Consider the following 22,126-nt stretch of genomic DNA (forward strand, 5'->3'; position numbering starts at 1 on the left):
GTATCTCTTAGAAAAGGCATTGTATCGTCTTCACCAAGCCCCAAGAGCTTGGTATGCCACTCTGTCAAACTATATGATAGAGAAAGGATTTAGACGAGGAGTCATCGATCAGACTCTCTTTATCAAAGAAAGGGGCAGCGATATAATGTAGGTACATGTATATGTAGACGATATCATCTTTGGGTCAACATATCAGAAAATAGTTGATGAGTTTCAGGATGTAATGCAGAAATGATTCAAGATGAGTTCACTAGGGGCCATTAATTTCTTTTTAGGGTTGCAGGTTGATCAAACAGAAAAAGGCATTTTTCTACATCAATCGAAGTATGTAGCTGACATCTTGAGCCGATTCAAGATTGAAGATGAACGAATTGCCAAGAATCCTCTTTGGGTGAATCACATGATTACACCGAAAAATACTGGGGCAAAAGTCAATCCAACTATATACAGGGCTATTATTGGTTCTTTGATGTATCTTACAGCATCTCGCCCAGATATCATGTTAGCAACTTGTTTGTGCTTTCATTATCAAGCACAACTGAACGTGAATCATATGTTAGCAGCAAAGAAGATCATGCGTTATCTAAAGGGAACTCCAAGTTTGGGCTTATGGTATCCGTGTAAGTATGGGTTTGATCTAACGGCATACAGTGATTCTGACTATGGGGATTGTAAAAGAGATTTCAAATCGACCTTTGGTGGTTTTCAGTTTCTTGGTAGCATGTTCGTAAGTTGGCAGTGTAAGAAACAAACGGCAGTCGCGCAATCAACATGTGAGGCTAAATATATTGCTGCTGCAAGTTGTATGTCTCAAGTTGTCTGGATTCAACAACAGCTTCGGTATTACGGTTTGCAAATTTCTAACACTCCTATATATGTTGATAATACTGCTGCTATTGCTGTTACTAAAAACCTTGTTAATCATTCTAAGACCAAATACATAGGGATCAAGTACCATTTCATTAGGGACTGTTATGAAAAGAAACTAATAGATGTCCTACAAATAGGTACAACAACCCAAAGGGCTGATTTGTTTACCAAAGCGTTTGACCAACCTCGTTACCTATTCCTGTTAAATGTGTTAGGAGTGTAAGACAGGGCCGAGGTTGTGTCTGATAGGGAGTTATTGAAGTAACCATCCAATCTGTATCATTTGTATATTTGCATTTGCATTTTGCATCATTTTTGCATGTTACTTAGTTATTTTCTGTTTTGCATGATCATTTTATTTTCTGTTATGCATTTTAAAGTTGAAAAACCAAAAAGATTGTGTTTGTTTGCTTTCTGTTACGTAGAATAGTTGAGAAAATTGCTTCATCAGAAAATAAAAAAAACATTGAAAAATGAAAAAGCCATAAAAATTTGAAAAATCAGAAAATGAGAAGTTGCTATGTGAAAATGAGAAATGATTGTATTACTGAACTTGCATGTTAATCGTTCTGCGTAAAAAAAAGTAAGTAGTACATGATTAGTTAATGAATGTTGATAAATTTTGAGGATTGAATTTTGGAATGAGAGGATCACTTAAGCATAAAGTAAATAATCTTGGCAAGGAAATCGCGAAAAGGTTTACAGCGGTCGATGGTAGTCACCTAACTATCACTGAGAATGTACTGAGAAATGATCGTTTCGGAACTCACCAGACGGTTGAGGTCTCCCCTACTACGATTTATACTCTAGTGAAGGATTGCTAAGTAAGTCCACAAGGTAAGTTTACTTTGTTTGAACCTATACCAGTTTCTATTTACCTTTATGGCTTGGGCCGAAATGCATCATTAGGTTAGTCAGGTATCCAAAGGGGGTGTTCTCACTATGAACGAGTCGAAAAGTGCAATTATGTATCACAGACATATCATCGATCTGAGAATGTATTAAAGGGGACTACTTCAACGCCAAAGATTAAAGCTGAAGTGTGATTCACCTTAAAATGTGGGGCATCATCATCTAAGTTGTAATTTTGATTTCATGTATGGTTTATTTTAATTTATGTTGAAAAAGCTAAAGCGCAACATCAGAAAATCAAAAAAAAAAAGGTGTATGGATGTTTTATTTTATTCATGTATATATGATTATATGGATGTCAATAAAGATGGTGCACTACATCCACAACAAAGATTCAGGAATATCAAAGTTTAGACTTCGTGTCTATCAATCAATTGAATTCTATTTGAATGAGGAAGATGATCAAACAATGTGCTGATCAGAACGAATTAAGTTATCTATATCCGAGGGGGAGAAGTGCCAGAGTTTCAGATCTAGAAAACTCAAATCATTCTGTCTATCCTTGAAGTCATCACTTAGCAGGAGTTGCTTATCATCTAGAGGGCCGTTACATCTATTGTCTGTGATATGGGTTGTGCCGATTGATCTAGATAGCTGGTGTGATGCCCCGTACAAAACCATTGTGTACAAATCATCAACACAGGATCATTACAAGGTTAAGTACTATATGTTGTAATTAAAGAAGTTGCATTCACGATAGAAAGATGACGTCATAATCGACATCAAATGTTTTACACCAACAGTATGCTTCTACGAATAGCAAGCATGAATAAATGTATGTAACCCTTAGGTCGTTACAAAACATAGTTTCAAATGTATTAAAGTTTGAATGCAAGATAAAGAGTTCATGCGGTGATAACACTAGAGCAGCGGGTGTCTACGGCAAGACTAGTACACAGTGGAAGCAACCTTAAGCACCTGAGAAAAACATGCTTAAAAATGTCAACACAAAGGTTGGTGAGCTATAGTTTAAGTATAACAGTATGTAAGGTAGGCCACTAGATTTCAGTGCTACAAAGAGCGTTTCAAAACAGTATGATAAAGTATATGTTAACCGTGGGCACTTGGTAACTAACTTAACGTTTATACCCCCTGAAAGTACACTTGGAAAGTGCGTATGTTTATGAAGTATTAAACACTCATTAAATGCTAGCGTGACTAGCCCGAGTGGGGATGTCAAACCCTATGGATCCATATCTAAGATTCACGTTCACCGGTTCAAAAACCAATGACTAAACGTTACCGAGCTAAAGGGAATGTTTTATGCCGTTGTATAACCCACACATATATAAGTTTAAGTACTCGTGCCTAGTATGTAAAACATAAAATGCGCATGTATTCTCAGTTCCCAAAATAGTTAAAGTAAAAAGGGAATGCTATAACTCACAATGATAAGTAGCGGTAAAGTATGACTCGGGAAATAAGCAAGTATGTAGGTTGTCCAAACGGGTCCTCAACCTAAGTCAAATATCACTAAGTCAGTAAATCGTCTGAATAGGTTTAAAAGTATGTAAATAAGGTCTTAAGGGTCGTCATCATCATTCATCATTAAACAAAAAGTGTAAGATAAGTTTCATTCTTAGAAAAGAGTTTAAAACAAAGGCTGACTTGGATCAGTCACCACGACCTCTATACCTACTGAAATAAGGTGAGACCAGTGACCATGGCTCCGTATATGAGTCCTTTAGTTGTGATAAAAATCCCAGAAGCAAACTCATCATCGTTTGACCGTGGTGACAGTCTAAGTGCGAGTAGGTCAGAATTTTCAGCACAACGTTAAAAGACATAGTGACGATCGGAGGGCCATAAATCCTAAACCGTAACTCTGATTAAGATGAGTCTTAAATTAAAAGTTATCTACACGAACTGAGCTATCTGAAAATCAAGGATACAGTAGCCCAGGTTTACTGGTCAGTTACAGAAACTAGAAAACAGAAAGCAGAAAACAGAAAACAGAAAAATAATGGGTTCCGGTGGGTTTTTGGTACTCGATGCTTATCACGGTTCTCATCCTTGATGCATATAGCTTCAAGTGTACAACTCGTTGATGTGTTTGCATCATCTTGACCAAGGTTTCACCATCATAACACTTGTATAAGTCCAAGACATGTAGCACAACTCATTTAAGTGTTGCAAGTGTTTTGATGAACTAAAGTTACATCAAAGTCTTAGATTTAACACATACATGAACTATAAAAGTAATATTAACCAAGTTTTGACTATTATGACACAAGTGTAGGTCTAAGACATGTAGCACAACTCACTTAAGAGTTGTATGAAGTTTGATGAACCAAAGTTACATCAAGGTCTTAGATCTAACACATACATGAACTTTAAAACTAATATTAAGTTACAACTTAAAAATGAACTTATAAAATCAAGATCTTAAGTTGTAGAACATAGTTCTTAGTTAGATCTTGAAGATCCTAGACCCAAAAGTCTAGATCCAACATAAGTGTACCAAGTTATAATTAAAGAAAGCTTACTTACATGTTCTTGAACTTTCAAAGTTAACTTTTAGTTCAAGATTAATGAGATCAAGACTAACTTGTAATACTTGACCATTTAAACCAACAAACATGAAATTAAAGTGCATAATACAAAGAAATAAACTAAATAAGCAAGTAATAAGTTCATGGGTTTCATACTTTAAAGATTCAAACCAAAGTTTGATCTTTAAGAATGTAAACATTAAGTTTACAAACATGAATTACAAGTATGCTTTTAACAACACATGAACTTTAATCTTTTAACAAGTATCATGGAAGAATCAAAACATAAACTTGATTCTCCTAGTTTCTTTATGTTCTTGCATAAACAAGATAAAATGAAGAATCAAACTAAAGAGTTTGATTCTTGATAACATGTAAGTAATTAACAACAAAGAACAAGTAATCAAATAACAAAAGAATGATGATGATTATGTGCTATGGTTCGGTTTTACAAAGAAAAGAAGAAGAGAAAAAGTTCAAGTTGCTTACAAGAATTAGAGAGAAAAGAGAGAAAGTTGGAAGTATGAAATGAAGTGTGTGTGTGAGAATGAAAGAATAAGTGAATACTAGTAACAACTTAGCAACTTTGAAAGCCAAAACCCACTCCCCAAGGCCTACTAGGCCGACGGTCTTCAAAGGGGGAGGGAGGAGGAAGTTGTCCACTAGGTTAATGCATGTAAAAGTCTTTAAAGTTGGTTAAAATGGGTGCATGCATGGGGATTATGTAGTAACAAGATTCTTTAAGTGTTAACTAACTAGTTCATTTCAAAAGTAATACTTACATGAAAGAGTGGGCTAGTTAGTCCATTTAAAATGTGGGGTGGGCTTATAAGCCCAATATCATGAGTCCATAACACTAATAAAAGCCCAAGTTCAATTAATTAACAAATAAATCCAATTAGAGCCCAAGTAATTAACTAATAACCATAGTTAATCAAAATGATTAACAAAACTTAATCATGAATGTAAATAATACTTGAAAATATTATTCGTGTAATGTACGTGTGTCACAAAGACGTTTCGGGCATTTAAAGTCAAGTACGGGCAATCATGGCAACATGTAAATGTAATAACATACATTCGTTTAATCACAAGTATTAATAATAATTATTATTAATAAATAAACGTTGGAAAATCCAGGGTCGTTACATTACCCACCTATTAAAGAAAATTTCGTCCCGAAATTTTAAGCTGAGGTAGATGGAGGAGTCGGGAAAAGGTGAGGATACTTCCGCATCATTTGATCCTCTCGCTCCCAGGTGAACTCAGTGAAGCGACCCGTCCTAATCCATCCGGACGAAGTCCATATCGATTATAAATGATTCACAACAGTTGATTACATCGCGAGGTACTTGACCTCTATATGATACATTTTACAAACATTGCATTCGTTTTTGAAAAGACAATCTTTCATTACATCAAAAGTTGACAGGCATGCATATCATTTCATAACATATCCAATTATAATTGACTTAATAATAATCTTGATGAACTCGACGACTCGAATGCAACGTCTTTTGAAATATGCCATGAATGACTCCAAGTAATATCTATAAAATGAGCAAATGCACAGCGGAAGATTTCTTTCGTACCTGAGAATAAACATGCTTTCAAGTGTCAACCAAAAGGTTGGTAAGTTCATTAGTTTACATAAATAATCATTTCCATCATTTTAATAGACCACAAGATTTTCATTTCTCATAAATATACGTCCCATGCATAGAGACAAAAATATCATTCATATGGATTGAACACCTGGTAACCGACATTCACAATATGCATATAAGAATATCCCCATCATTCCGGGATCCTCCTTCGGACATGATATAAATTTCGAAGTACTAAAGCATCCGGTACTTTGGATGGGGCTTGTTGGGCCCGATAGATCTATCTTTAGAGTTCGCATCAATTAGGGTGTCTGTTTCCTAATTCTTAGATTACCAGACTTAATAAAAAGGGGCATATTCGATTTTGATCATTCAACTATATAATGTAGTTTCAATTACTTGTGTCTATTTCGTAAAACAGTTATAAAAACAGCGCATGTATTCTCAGTCCTAAAAATATATATTGCAAAAGCATTTAAAAAGGGATTAATGAAACTCATCATACTGTATTTTGTAGTAAAAATACATATGACGACATTTGACAATTGAACAAAGCAGGGTTTGCCTCGGATTCACGAACCTATATCATTTATATCTATATTAACACATATAATTGAAACCAAACATATATACACACACACACACACACACACACACACATATATATATATATATATATATAAATCTATTAGTTATATCATTTTTATATTAATAACATATATGCTTCATATATTCATTTTATATATTTAAAATAAATAAAAATATAAATTTTGTTATGTTATATGTATTAAATATATTTTGTATATATATACATATCGTTTGTTTTGTTAAAATTATGATAATACTAAAATAATATTAGTAATGATAAAAATAATATTAATGATAATAATACTACTAATACTAATACTAATACTTATGATAATAATAATAATAAAAATAAAAAAATAATAATTTTGATAATTCTATTAATATTTATGTTAGTAATTATAATAATAACAATAATAATAATTATAATACAAGTAATAATATCAATGATTAATAATAACAATAATAATAATAATAATAATAATAATTTTTGGTATTGTAAAACTACCTCATAACAAGCTTTAAAAATAAGATGTCACCAACAAGGATGGAACCCGCGACCACTCACTTATTCAACACATATCCAACCAATGCTCTACTTCTCAATTTCTGTTTTAATTACTCCCTAAATCCTTTTAACTCTTAACTGTTTTCATTTTCATTAATTATTCACCATTTACGTATATCCTCATCATCATTCTTTCACAATTTTTCATTATCATGAGTCCGGCCCAACTGAAATTACCGACCCAATAACAAGTAATTTACCGCCCAATGAAAATATAGATTGAATCTTGGCCCAGCAAGAACTTGTAGTCCATCAATAAACCTTAACAGCAAGTTGTTTAATTAAAAAAAGTATCTTGCTGAAGCCTAGGATTGAACACCCAACCTCTCGTTCATCAACACCACCCCTAACCAATCAAGTGATTCTGCTTTTCTGTAATAATACCTAAACTAAAGTTTTATCCCTTTAACTGCTATCTTCTTCTTCTTCTTCTTTTGATTTTAAATCGACAAGACCATCATCAATCATTAATCTTACAACATACTCGCCATCATCATCATCCTTAATTTAATGTCATTATCAGTTAGTAATTTTCATCATCCAATTTCGCTAACATGATATGTATCCTCATAATCTAATATAATCGTAAGCACAATCATAATTATCATCGGTTCTAAATTGATTTAATAACGAAACCCATTACCTATCATCATCTTCGTGATCATCATTATCACTTTCCTCATTCTCAAGCATCGTACGTATCATCACTTGTATCATCATAATCATGCCATCTTATCATGATTCATTATCATCATCGTCCTCTCTCGACATCATCATCATACATCCTCACCCATTATCTAGTCACGATTTCATCATCCTTACCTTCATCGTGTTTCATCACCTTATTAACATGTATCACTTGCCATTTCACCATTTCACGATCATCGTCAATATCTCTTGCTGCAACAGAAACAGTAATATGGCAGCAGCCGGTGGCTGAGGTGGCGGTGGTTTCTGGAGGCGAACAGCAGCAACGTAGCAGTAACAATGGTGATGGTGTCGGGTCTTCATGATGAAAACGAAATATATATATATATATATATATATATATATATATATATATATATATATATATATATATATATATATATATATATATATATATATATAAAAGGCAGCAGCCTGTGATGGTGCTCATACAGCGATAACATCGAACAGACTTAGACAGAAGCAGTTAGCAATGACAACGTGGTGTCCAATGATGGTTTGTGGTGGTTGTATTATCCATAGCAGGTGCACGAAAAAAAACAGAAAAAATAATCCGGGTTTCGGTTACACGAATTTAGAGAGAGAGAGAGAGAGAGAGGTGGTTGACAACGGTTGATGGCGGTTGTAGGTGATCGTGGTGGTGGCGGCTGAATGGTGATCGTGGTGGTTGAATTAGAGATGATTCTCCATTTTCCTCTATATGTAGAGATTTAAATACACATTTATGTATTATAATAATTATAATTTTAATAATAATAATATAATAATAATAATAATAATAATCTAATCATTTGAATGATAAGAATGAATGCGCATGAGAAACAGTAAACTCAACATTATCTCTTTTGTATTTACCTACCGACAGTTTATCACGGATGGTTATATCGTGTCCATTGCTAAACAATTAAAACATAAAAGTGTTCCTAAAAATCCCAAATTTTTAGATTAAATATATTTAATTATTTCACTCATTAACTGTTTGAAACCTGATCAAAAAGGTTTGATAATTGTTTATTTTCTGTTCCAATTTATGTGTACGGAGTACTACTCCCTCCTTCCCGGATTAATTGTCCAGTATTCCTTTTTGGGACGTCCCAAATTAATTGTCTACTTCCAAATATGGTAAGTAAATTTGATGATGTTTACAATATTGTCCCTAATGAATTAATTAAATTACAAAGGTGAGAGAGATTTCTAATTAATTAGTTGAGGGTAAAACAGTAAAGTAAGAAAAAAGTACAGAAAAAGTACAGTGTGATAATGATATTTCTTAAACTGTGTGTTTTTTGTCTGGGGACAATTAATCTGGGACGGAGGGAGTAATATTTAATCTTAAAAATGTAAAAATATTTTTAACAAATCTAAAATCTTCGTAATCAATTTACAGTCCAACTTTTATCTTAATCATTCATGAACATGTATTAGATCTATATTAAAACTAACGAAACGTCAACCGTGTGTTACTGACGTTTAGTAATTAGGCTCGAAATCAGTTATTTTTAATATATTCTCTTTCTATATGAAAACAGTTTTAAATAGCAAGTTTTAACTACTAAAATAAATATATTATATATTTTTTAATATAATTATATCTATTTACAATAAATATTTACATACATATTTATATATATATATATATATATATATATATATATATATATATATATATATATATATATATATATATATATATATATATATATATATATATATATATATATATATATATATCTATACATTTATAATAATAGCTTTCATTACATCGCATAATATTTTATATATTTATTTTCAACAATTAAATCATATATTATTTCAAATAATATTTCAAATTATTATTATATATGTATATATATATTTAAATATACATGTATCTATATACAATTAGTTGTTCGTGAATCGTCGGGAATGGTCGAAGGTCAATTGAATATATGATACAGTTCAAAATTTTTGAGACTCAACCTGACAGACTTTTCTTATCGTATCGAAATCAATTAAGATTCAAGTTTAAATTTGGTCGGAAATTCCCGGGTCATCACAGTACCTACCCGTTAAAGAAATTTTGTCCTGAAATTTGAATGAGGTCGTCATGGCTAACAATAAATATGTTTTCCTGACGAATATGAGCTGATAAATAGAGTTTTATCATTATTGAATAATACAGATAAAATAATTCGATTATTCGAAGAGCACGAATGAAGCTATCACAAAAAAAAATGAAATGAATAAATGAAGTTTCGTTTTAACATTTGACGTTTCCTTGGTTGAATTCCGGAATTCAAGGGATTTAAAGGAAAATCTTAAAAATCTATAAGATCTGATTCTTCGGCGAATAAGGAAATTAAGATCTCTCTAAAATACGGTGATTTGCTTCGATTACTCTGTCTGATAATTCCATTATAAATTAAACTCTTCCGTTCCATTATTCTCACCATTCCTATACTTTCCTTCTTGTTTTATATATCCAAAAGATTCTGAAAATGCTTAAATCCAGTTCTGATCCATGTCCTCTTCCTTATTATCGCAACAATCATTCTCCTTTTTCAACTTCCATCAGAGGAATCTGCTTTCTTCTACTTCGCCCTTGGGATTATAATGTTTTTAATTCTCCCTTGTCTTTATGTTGCGATAAACATTGATATACACGGTTTGTAATTTATGTGTTGTTATCGGGCTTTATATTCTCCCTTATATTTCAAAGTCCTTGCTTCTGTTTTCTATAATCATTGTCATTCCCAGTTAATACTCCCCCCTATTTGCTGCGATTTATACTCCAATTTTTATTTCAGAGCTTTATCCCTTCGTTTCTTCTTCTTGCGATTGGGCATCTCTTATAATGGTCCAGAATTCGTAGATATAAGTTTCAGAATGAACATTGTTAATGTTCTAAGAAAGAAACGGTAATAGCACAATTTGACTTGTCAAATAACCAGAATTCAAGGAAAGATAGGACTATCAAGAAAAATATTTTCTTGATATGTTTATAGATTAGACAGAACGTAAGAGTCGTGTAACATGGCACATGATGACGTTATGATCTTTGAATCATTATGTTCCATTTAGAAACTCAGCATGACTTATTATAATATAATCACGTTGATTACGTGTCATTATATTATACTAACTCATGCATCAATTCCCAACATTACTTCAATAACATTCATATTTTAAGCTCGAAAGTTTACAGAATATAGAAACTAATAGTTTCTCATATGATGTAACACTGATAGCTCAAAGAGATAAATGATTTCAGATAAGATTAGTTATGAAAATATCTTCAGAAATATGGAGGATATTTATAATGAAAGATACAAAGATATCCTGGAATTTCTAATATCGAAGGATGGTGAAGAAAATTTGTCCTCAAGAGTTTGGAGTCAGAAGCAAGATATTCGCTAAAGATTTCAACAGAAACAGAATCATCGGGATTCTTAATGTACAAGTTTAGTCCTTGTTATTTGTTCAGAGTCTCCTTCGTAGTTTGCTCAATCAGTTTTTCAGTTCCAATTTTTCTGAGCTTTTCCAACATACTATTCTTTTTCATTAAACTTCTGACGATTAAGGTCGTTTATGGTTGTCTACAGTTTCTGTTACTTCCTTCAGCTTTTTCAACATTCAGAGTATTGATTTGTAGACTGAGTGCTGTTCAGAATTTCAGAATGAAAGACCATAATTCTAAGAGATAAATGTTATACATATAACTGTTGATGTATATATGCTGTGAGTTTTCAAAGTACTAATTGTTGATTCCTGGTAATTGGTATGGCAGTTCTTGTTACAAGATGCGGATGAGTATTTGATAGGGTTTCAATGAATAAATATAATGATTTATCGGAGAGATTTAAACCAAGAAGCAACGAGGTTGCTGGTACGTCTACTAGTAATATGGTAGAATATGAAAGGTTCCTTGGTAGCAATAAAAGAGCACGCATATATATCATGGTTATAATAAGGTTGTTTCGAACGAAAAGTCGAAGTTGTCTTGCTGGAGCTGTGACAAAATTCGCTACTTTGAAAAGGGATTGCAAAGTTATTTTCGGTAATAACAACGCCAAAAGAGCTAGCACAGATACGTGTTAAACGTTTACTCTGGTTCTGAGTGTTTTTCAGGTGCATAACTATATGTATCAATCTTTTCTTCCGTAGATGAAGTACGGTTGGTTCATCCTCTCGATTGATGTGTTTTCAAGTATCATGAAAAGTTTGAACGCAGATCGTAATTGTCAAGATATAATTTGAAGTTTAGGATGAAATCAAGTGGCAAACTTGAAGAATTATTTAGTTTCATATTTTTTAATCAATATTTTAATTCATTTTTAATTGTCCAACATTATTAGTCCACAGTCGATAGTCCACAGTTAGCAATTCAATAATTCATATATAGTTTAATATATAATATTTGAATTAATTAATATGTATCATGACCCGTATTCGTCTCAGACTCGATCATAACTCAAAGTATATATATTATTATAGAATCAACCTCAACCCTGTATAGAGAACTCGATCATTACTGCATATAGAGTGTCTATGGTTATTCCAAATAATATATATATATATGCGTCGATATGATATGTCAAAACCTTGTATACGTGTCCCGATATTTAAAGTGCGTAAAAAAAATACAGAAATTAAATGACGATAAATAAAATTGCGAGAATATAAATTGCGATAAATAAACTGCGATAAATAAATTGCGATAATTAAATTGCAATAATTAAATTGCGATAAATAAATTGCGATAAAATAAAATGTAATACGGAATTAACAGTTAGCTAGGAACAGTTAGCTAGGATCTTGTTAGCGTTGTTCTTAACAAAATTTCATATTGTTAATTAGTCTGTTTCTAATCAATTTTTATTGTGTCCATTATTTCTTCATTATGCCACTTGTTGGATTCTGGTAAGTCAAAATCCAAATATGAAATTGAATTCGAATGAAAATGGTTATTCTGTGGTGAACGGATTTGTATATCGGTAGATGTAAGTAGGATAGTAAATGACTGTTGAATCAGCTTCGTCGAATGTACAGTGTAACTTATTAAAGTGAAATCTAAATATTCCTCGGGTATTACCTACCCGTTAAAATATTTTCACCGTTAACAGTTTGTACGAAAGAATTTTTAATTATAATCTTTATGAAAATATACTTGTATATATATTTTCTTCAGATGCAATCATGGATTTAATGAGTTAATATGATATTAAACTCATTTGATTTACGTTATAACAAGAATATATAATCTCTAAAACATTAGTGATTACATATTCGCCATGTTGAACGAAGATAAATGATGCAGAACGTCATGTAGAACGAAGATTATGCTTGGGGTTACCGATTGTGATGTTGAGGCGTGTGTTGTTGTGGTTTGTGTTGTTGCTGGTGGTACAGTTAATGTCGTTGATGTTGTTGAAGCTGGTACATTTTGCACCATATTTTCCAAGGCTACAACTCGGGCGCGAAACTCATTGACTTTATTACTCCGGGATGATTGTCGGTATGAACGAGAGAATGAATAAGGTTTTGAATCTGACTTGTGATATAGTCGTGTCGAGATACTATGGAAATGAGAGAGAAAATGGTGTTACGAACAGGTTCGCCGGTAAGTGCTTCAGGTTCTTCACCAAGAGTGCAGGTTGGTGAGTGGAAAGGATCGCCTTCTTCTCGTCTCCATTGATTTAGTCGACTACGAAACCATCAGATGAATTGGAGATGGCTGATTGGTTGATTCATTCTGGTGACACTGTTTTCGGAGCTCGAGGGAAATTCTTATATCGGAATAGCTGTCGGAATAACTATCGAAATAGTTATTGGAATCTAAGGAACTCAAGCTGGTTGAGGGACTCATCTTGTACAATCAGATGAAGGATTTTTCGATAAGGAATAGAATAGTGTGTAGATTAGTACCCTGTAATACATAATTTACATATGCATATATAATACTAAAATTCCATAAGTTACGGAGGAATCTACGGAAGTTGTCAGGCAAAGGTAACAATAATAGATACGCTACAATATGAATTTATCTATACACTTTCTATGCAATAGAGGCAGTAAGACGTGTCTAGACTAAGAGTGATAAGCAAGTGATTCCCTAAGATTGATAAGCAGTCAAATTTTCGACACAAAATGATAAGCAAAACTTTTGACATGCAGACACGGTCGAAGTCCAGACTCACTAATGCATCTTAACAACTATCAGTTATACACACTAATGCAAGACCTGGTTCGCTAAGACCACCGCTCTGATACCAACTGAAGCGATCCATCCTAATCCATCCGGACGAAGTCCATATCGATTATAAACGATTCACAACAGTTGATTACATCGCTAGGTACTTGACCTCTATATGATACATTTTACAAACATTGCATTCGTTTTTGAAAAGAAAATCTTTCATTACATCAAAAGTTGACAGGCATGCATATCATTTCATAACATATCCAATTATAATTGACTTAATAATAATCTTGATGAACTCGACGACTCGAATGCAACGTCTTTTGAAATATGCCATGAATGACTCCAAGTAATATCTATAAAATGAGCAAATGCACAGCGGAAGATTTCTTTCGTACCTGAGAATAAACATGCTTTCAAGTGTCAACCAAAAGGTTGGTGAGTTCATTAGTTTACATAAATAATCATTTCCATCATTTTAATAGACCACAAGATTTTCATTTCTCATAAATATACATCCCATGCATAGAGACAAAAATATCATTCATATGGATTGAACACCTGGTAACATACATTCACAATATGCATATAAGAATATCCCCATCATTCCGGGATCCTCCTTCGGACATGATATAAATTTCGAAGTACTAAAGCATCCGGTACTTTGGATGGGGCTTGTTGGGCCCGATAGATCTATCTTTAGAGTTCGCGTCAATTAGGGTGTCTGTTCCCTAATTCTTAGATTACCAGACTTAATAAAAAGGGGCATATTCGATTTCGATCATTCAACCATATAATGTAGTTTCAATTTCTTGTGTCTATTTCGTAAAACAGTTATAAAAACAGCGCATGTATTCTCAGTCCTAAAAATATATATTGCAAAAGCATTTAAAAAGGGATTAATGAAACTCACCATACTGTATTTTGTAGTAAAAATACATATGACGACATTTGACAATTGAACAAAGCAGGGTTTGCCTCGGATTCACGAACCTATATCATTTATATCTATATTAACACATATAATTGAAATCAAACATATATACATATACATATACATATACATATACATATACATATACATATACATATACATATACATATACATATATATATATATATATATATATTAGTTATATCATTTTTATATTAATAACATATATGCTTCATATATTCATTTTATATATTTAAAATAAATAAAAATATAAATTTTGTTATGTTATATGTATTAAATATATTTTGTATATATATACATATCGTTTGTTTTGTTAAATATATGATAATACTAAAATAATATTAGTAATGATAAAAATAATATTAATGATAATAATACTACTAATACTAATACTAATACTTATGATAATAATAATAATAAAAATAAAAAAAATAATAATTTTGATAATTCTATTAATATTTATGTTAGTAATTATAATAATAACAATAACTATAATTATAATACAAGTAATAATATCAATGATTAATAATAACAATAATAATAATAATAATAATAATAATAATAATAATAATAATAATAATAATAATAATAATAATAATAATAATAATAATAATAATAATAATAATAATAATAATAATAATAATAATAATAATTTTTGGTATTGTAAAACTACCTCATAACAAGCTTTAAAAATAAGATGTCACCAACAAGGATGGAACCCGCGACCACTCACTTATTCAACACACATCCAACCAATGCTCTACTTCTCAATTTCTGTTTTAATTACTCCCTAAATCCTTTTAACTCTTAACTGTTTTCATTTTCATTAATTATTCACCATTTACGTATATCCTCATCATCATTCTTTCACAATTTTTCATTATCATGAGTCCGGCCCAACTGAAATTACCGGCCCAATAACAAGTAATTTACGGCCCAATGAAAATATAGATTGAATCTTGGCCCAGCAAGAACTTGTAGTCCATCAATAAACCTTAACAGCAAGTTGTTTAATTAAAAAAAGTATCTTGCTGAAGCCTAGGATTGAACACCCAAACCTCTCGTTCATCAACACCACCCCTAACCAATCAAGTGATTCTGCTTTTCTGTAATAATACCTAAACTAAAGTTTTATCCCTTTAACTGCTATCTTCTTCTTCTTCTTCTTTTGATTTTAAATCGACAAGACCATCATCAATCATTAATCTTACAACATACTCGCCATCATCATCATCCTTAATTTAATGTCATTATCAGTTAGTAATTTTCATCATCCAATTTCGCTAACATGATATGTATCCTCATAATCTAATATAATCGTAAGCACAATCATAATTATCATCGGTTCTAAATTGATTTAATAACGAAACCCATTACCTATCATCATCTTCGTGATCATCATTATCACTTTCCTCATTCTCAAGCATCGTACGTATCATCACTTGTATCATCATAATCATGCCATCATATCATGATTCATTATCATCATCGTCCTCTCTCGACATCATCATCATACATCCTCACCCATTATCTAGTCATGATTTCATCATCCTTACCTTCATCGTGTTTCATCACCTTATTAACATGTATCACTTGCCATTTCACCATTTCACGATCATCGTCAATATCTCTCGCAGCAACAGAAACAGTAATATGGCAGCAGCCGGTGGCTGAGGTGGCGGTGGTTTCTGGAGGCGAACAGCAGCAGCGTAGCAGTAACAATGGTGATGGTGTCAGGTCTTCATGATGAAAACGAAAATATATATATATATATATATATATATATATATATATATATATATATATATATATATATATATATATATATATATATATATATATATATATATATATAAGGCAGCAGCCTGTGATGGTGCTCATACAGCGATAACATCGAACAGACTTAGACAGAAGCAGTTAGCAATGACAATGTGGTGTCCAATGATGGTTTGTGGTGGTTGTATTATCCATAGCAGGTGCACGAAAAAAAAAACAGAAAAAATAATTCGGGTTTCGATTACACGAATTTAGAGAGAGAGAGAGAGAGGTGGTTAACAATGGTTGATGGCGGTTGTAGGTGATCGTGGTGGTGGCGGCTGAATGGTGATCGTGGTGGTTGAATTAGAGATGATTCTCCATTTTCCTCTATATGTAGAGATTTAAATATACATTTATGTATTATAATAATTATAATTTTAATAATAATCTAATCATTTGAATGATAAGAATGAATGCGCATGAGAAACAGTAAACTCAACATTATCTCTTTTGTATTTACCTACCGACAGTTTATCACGGATGGCTATATCGTGTCCATTGCTAAACAGTTAAAATATAAAAGTGTTCCTAAAAATCCCAAATTTTTAGATTAAATATATTTAATTATTTCACTCACTAACTGTTTGAAACCTGATCAAAAAGGTTTGATAATTGTTTATTTTCTGTTCCAATTTATGTGTACGGAGTACTAATATTTAATCTTAAAAATGTAAAAATATTTTTAACAAATCTAAAATCTTCGTAATCAATTTACAGTTCAACTTTTATCTTAATCATTCATGAACATGTATTAGATGTATATTAAAACTAACGAAACGTCAACCGTGTGTTACTGACGTTTACTAATTAGGCTCGAAATCAGTTATTTTTAATATATTCTATTTCTATATGCAAACATTTTTAAATAGCAAGTTTTAACTACTAAAATAAATATATTATATATTTTTTAATATAATTATATATATTTACAAGAAATTTTTACATAAATATTTATATATATATATATATATATATATATATATATATATATATATATATATATATCTATACATTTATAATAATAGCTTTCATTACATCGCATAATATTTTATATATTTATTTTCAACAATTAAATCATATATTATTTCAAATAATATTTCAAATTATTATTATATATGTATATATATATTTAAATATACATGTATCTATATACAATTAGTTGTTCGTGAATCGTCGGGAATGGTCGAAGGTCAATTGAATATAAGATACAGTTCAAAATTTTTGAGACTCAACCTAACAGACTTTTCTTATCGTATCGAAATCAATTAAGATTCAAGTTTAAATTTGGTCGGAAATTCCCGGGTCATCACACTCAGGTCCTCGTTTGGCATTCCACCGTACTCGGATCGGAATCTTGTTGCATTTAAAAGTCTTGACCTCACGGTCCATAATTTCAACAGGCTCTTCCACAAAGTGGAGTTTGTCGTCAATAGTAAGTTCTTCCAGCGGTATGATAAGTTCGGGTGCAGCAAGGCACTCTTCTTCAAGTTGACACGTGGAAGGTAGGATGAACTGAGCTCAATTGTGCTGGTAAATCCAAACCGTAAGCAACGGGTCCAACACGTTCTAAGATTTCAAAAGGATCAATGTATCGCGGGTTTAACTTTCCGCGCTTTCCAAAACGAATCACACCTTTCCAAGGTGCAACCTTCCACATTACACGATCACCAACGTTGAATTCAAAGTCTTTACGTTTAAGATCGGCATAACTCTTTTGACGATAGCGGGCAGTCTTAAGTCTAGCTTGAATCTGAGCAATCTTTTCCGTTGTTTCATGTACTACCTCGGGTCCGGTGATTTGCTTTTCGCCTACTTCGGCCCAACAAATAGGAGATCAACACTTGCGGCCATACAATGCTTCAAAAGGTGCGGCATTAATGCTCGAGTGATAACTGTTGTTGTACGAGAATTCGGCTAGCGTTAAATGCCTTTCCCAGGCCTTTCCGAAATCAATAACACATGCACGCAAGATGTCCTCCAAGGTCTGAATCGTTCGTTCACTTTGCCCATCGGTCTGTGGGTGATAAGCAGTACTCATGTTGAGACGAGTTCCCATGGCTTCTTGCAAAGAACGCCAAAATCTAGAAGCAAAACGGGGATCGCGATCGAAGATGATCAATAAAGGTACACCATGACGAGATACAACCTCCTTGATGTATAGTTGAGCAAGTCTCTCCATTGTATCTGTTTCCTTTATCGCTAGAAAGTGTGCAGATTTAGTAAGACGGTCAACGATAACCCAGATGGTATCGTATCCGCCCATCGTCTTTGGTAGCTTGGTGATAAAATCCATCGTTATCATTTCCCAGTTCCATTGTGGAACTTCTGGTTGTTGGAGTAACCCATAAGGTCTCTGATGCTCGGCTTTAACCTTCGAGCAAGTCAAACACTTACCAACATAAGTCGCAACGTCCTTCTTAAGATTCGGCCACCAATACTGTTCTTTAAGGTCGTGGTACATCTTGCCCGCTCCAGGATGAATCGAATATCTCGATTTGTGTGCTTCATCAAGTATAAGGTTCTGTAGATCTCCATAAAGAGGTACCCAAATTCATCCGGCATAACATCGGAGTCCAGACTCCCTAACCTCAAATCGAGAGACAAGTATGTTCAAATGTTCATGAGTTATATTCTCCTTCTTGAGAGCCTCATCTTGGGCTACTCTGATCTGGCTATTGAGGTTCGAATGAATGGTGATGTTCAGAGCCCTAACACGAAGATGTGTCGTCCTCTCCTTTCGGCTCAAAGCGTCGGCTACAACATTGGCCTTGCCAGGATGATAACGAAGTTCACAATTGTAGTCGTTGAGCGTCTCAATCCATCGACGCTGTCTCATATTCAGTTGCTTCTGATCAAAGATGTGTTGGAGACTCTTGTGATCGGTGAAGATAGTGCTCTTAGTTCCATAAAGATAGTGTCTCCACAATTTGAGCGCAAAGACAACGGCTCCAAGTTCGAGATCGTGGGTAGTGTATTTTCGTTCGTGAATCTTTAGTTGACGAGAAGCATAGGCAATAACCTTTGATCGTTGCATCAGTACACAACCAAAACCACTTTTCAATGCATCGCAATAAACAACGAAATCGTCACTGCCTTCAGGAATTGATAGGATAGGTGCGGTGGTTAACTTCTTCTTCAAGGTTTGAAATGCAGATTCTTGCTCGGTTGCCCAAACAAATTTCTTCCCTTTGTGAGTCAGGGTGGTTAATGGATGTGAAATGATAGAGAAACCTTCGATAAACCTTCGGTAATAACCGGCGAGATCTAGGAATTGGCGAATATGCATCGGAGTAGTGGGGGTTTCCCACTTGCTGATAGCTTCAATCTTGGCGGAATCAACTTTGATACCCTGGTCGCTCACACCATGACCCAGAAACTGGACTTCCTTCAACCAAAATTCACACTTGGAGAATTTGGTGTAAAGTTGCTCTTGTCTCAAGAGTTCAAGTACTAGTCGGAGGTGTTGCTCATGCTCTTCTTCGCTCTTGGAGTAGATGAGGATATCATCTATGAAGACGATAACAAACTTATCCAGGTACGGCTTGCAGACACGATTCATAAGATCCATGAACATGGTAGGTAAGTTGGTTAATCCGAATGGCATCACGAGAAACTCATAATGACCATAACGAGTTCTGAACGCAGTTTTCATCACATCACTTTCCTTCACCCTCAGCTGGTGATATCCGGATCGCAAATCGATCTTAGAGTAAACGCTCAATCCTTGTAGTTGGTCAAAAAGATCGTCAATTCGTGGAAGAGGATACCGATTCTTGATCGTCAATTTATTGAGTTCACGGTAGTTGATACACATACGGAAGGATCCATCCTTCTTCTTCACAAATAGAACAGGTGCGCCCCAAGGCGAGAAACTTGGTTGGATAAATCCACGGTCTAACAGCTCTTGTAGTTGACTCTGTAATTCTTGCATCTCGGAAGGTGCGAGTCTATAAGGTGCGCGAGCTACAGGTGCTGCTCCTGGCACTAAATCAATCTGAAACTCTACTGCTCTCAGCGGCGGTAATCCAGGCAATTCTACAGGAAAGACATCGGAAAATTCGTTCACAACTCGAACATTTCACGCTCTTCACCTCAGTTTCTACCGTTTTCACATGTGCTAGGACAGCAAGACGTCCCTTCTTCATAATCTTTTGCACTTTCACGTAACTAATGAGGTTCAGCTTCGAGGTACATCTCTCTCCATAGATGATCAGTGGCTCACCGTCTCTTTGTGGTATACGAAGAGCTTTATCTCCACAGATAATATCGGCCCTTATCTTGCTCAACCAATCCATACCGACGATCACGTCAAAACTTCCCAATTTGATAGGTATCAGGTCAATCTTGAAATCTACACCAGCTATGTTGATAATAGCTCCTCGACTAATATGGTCAACTTTCTCAAGTTTTCCATTGGCGACCTCGACAAGCATACTCTCTTTTAATGGGACTAACGACCAATTAATCATATCACAAAAATGTCTACATACATAACTTCTATCCGCACCAGTATCAAACAAGATAGAAGCTAAAAGATTGTTGATAGTGAATATACCTGTCACCAAGTCGGGGTTTTCTCGGGCATCCCTTGCATTAACGTTGAAAGCTCTACCACGGGGTAGTCCGCCATCTTTTCGCTTGTTTGGACACGCATTTCTGAAATGGCCCGTCTGTCCTCATTCGTAGCTCTTTTTCGGTCCATTGACGTTCGGCTTCCCATTCAAAGTGGTGACCTTGCAGTCTTTCACGATAACAAACAACGTTACAATACCCAGTATGGTGCTTGTAGCACCGCTTGCATTGTGGTAGGGTTCCTTTGTAGTTCGGGTTCGTATTGGTGTTCGGATTGGGATTTCCACCGTTGTTGTTTCCCCTAAAACCCTCATGTCATTTCGCCGGGTTTTGCTCATAGGTCCTTCCCCTGTTGTTATCCCATTTGCGCTTCTTGCTACTACCCGCTTTAGACTTGGCCTTCTCTGGTTCATCGATGGTGATTTGATTCATTAAAGTATGCGCCGTGTGCATCGCTTCCGGGACATTGGGTGGTTTGGACGAGGTGACGTTTACTTTAATGCTCTTAGGAAGTCCCCAGAAGTACCTTTCCATACGCTTAAATTCTGGGGTGACCATTGTCGGACACATCAGGGCTAGTTCCAAAAATCTCCTGTTGTAACCATCAAGGTCGTTCCCAACGGCCTTTAACTGCATGAATTCCATTTCCATCTTTTGTATCTCGGTTCTCGGACAATACTCCTCAATCATGGCACACTTAAATCCTTCCCATGGCATAGCATACGCCTCATCAATGCCTTGTGCCTGTTCCATTGTGTTCCACCACGTGAGCGCACCGTCAGACAGCGTGCAAGAAGAAAATTTGGTTTTGCTGTCCTCCGAACAGTTGCTAACTCGGAATACTGATTCTAGCTTTTCGAA

General features: G+C 33.9%; 1 protein-coding gene across 1 annotated transcript; it reads left to right on the top strand.

Annotated features, from left to right (window-relative positions):
• The first annotated feature begins 241 nt into the window (after positions 1-241).
• LOC139859415 (secreted RxLR effector protein 161-like) lies at positions 242-8,047 on the top strand. Its single transcript, XM_071848206.1, has 2 exons — positions 242-848; positions 7,944-8,047. Exons 1-2 carry the CDS (start codon positions 242-244, stop codon positions 8,045-8,047), a joined length of 711 nt encoding a protein of 236 aa, XP_071704307.1.
• The last annotated feature ends 14,079 nt before the right edge of the window (positions 8,048-22,126 follow it).

The sequence above is a fragment of the Rutidosis leptorrhynchoides genome, chromosome 7, assembly GCF_046630445.1.
Source record: "Rutidosis leptorrhynchoides isolate AG116_Rl617_1_P2 chromosome 7, CSIRO_AGI_Rlap_v1, whole genome shotgun sequence".
NCBI lineage: Eukaryota > Viridiplantae > Streptophyta > Magnoliopsida > Asterales > Asteraceae > Rutidosis > Rutidosis leptorrhynchoides.

Coding starts and splice junctions, on each gene's coding strand:
- LOC139859415 (XM_071848206.1), top strand. CDS start 242: ATGAGTTCACTAGGGGCCATTAATTTCTTTTTAGGGTTGCAGGTTGAT. Junction 849..7,943: donor ACAACAGCTTCGGTATTACG/GTTTGCAAATTT, acceptor TTGCTGCAACAG/AAACAGTAATATGGCAGCAG.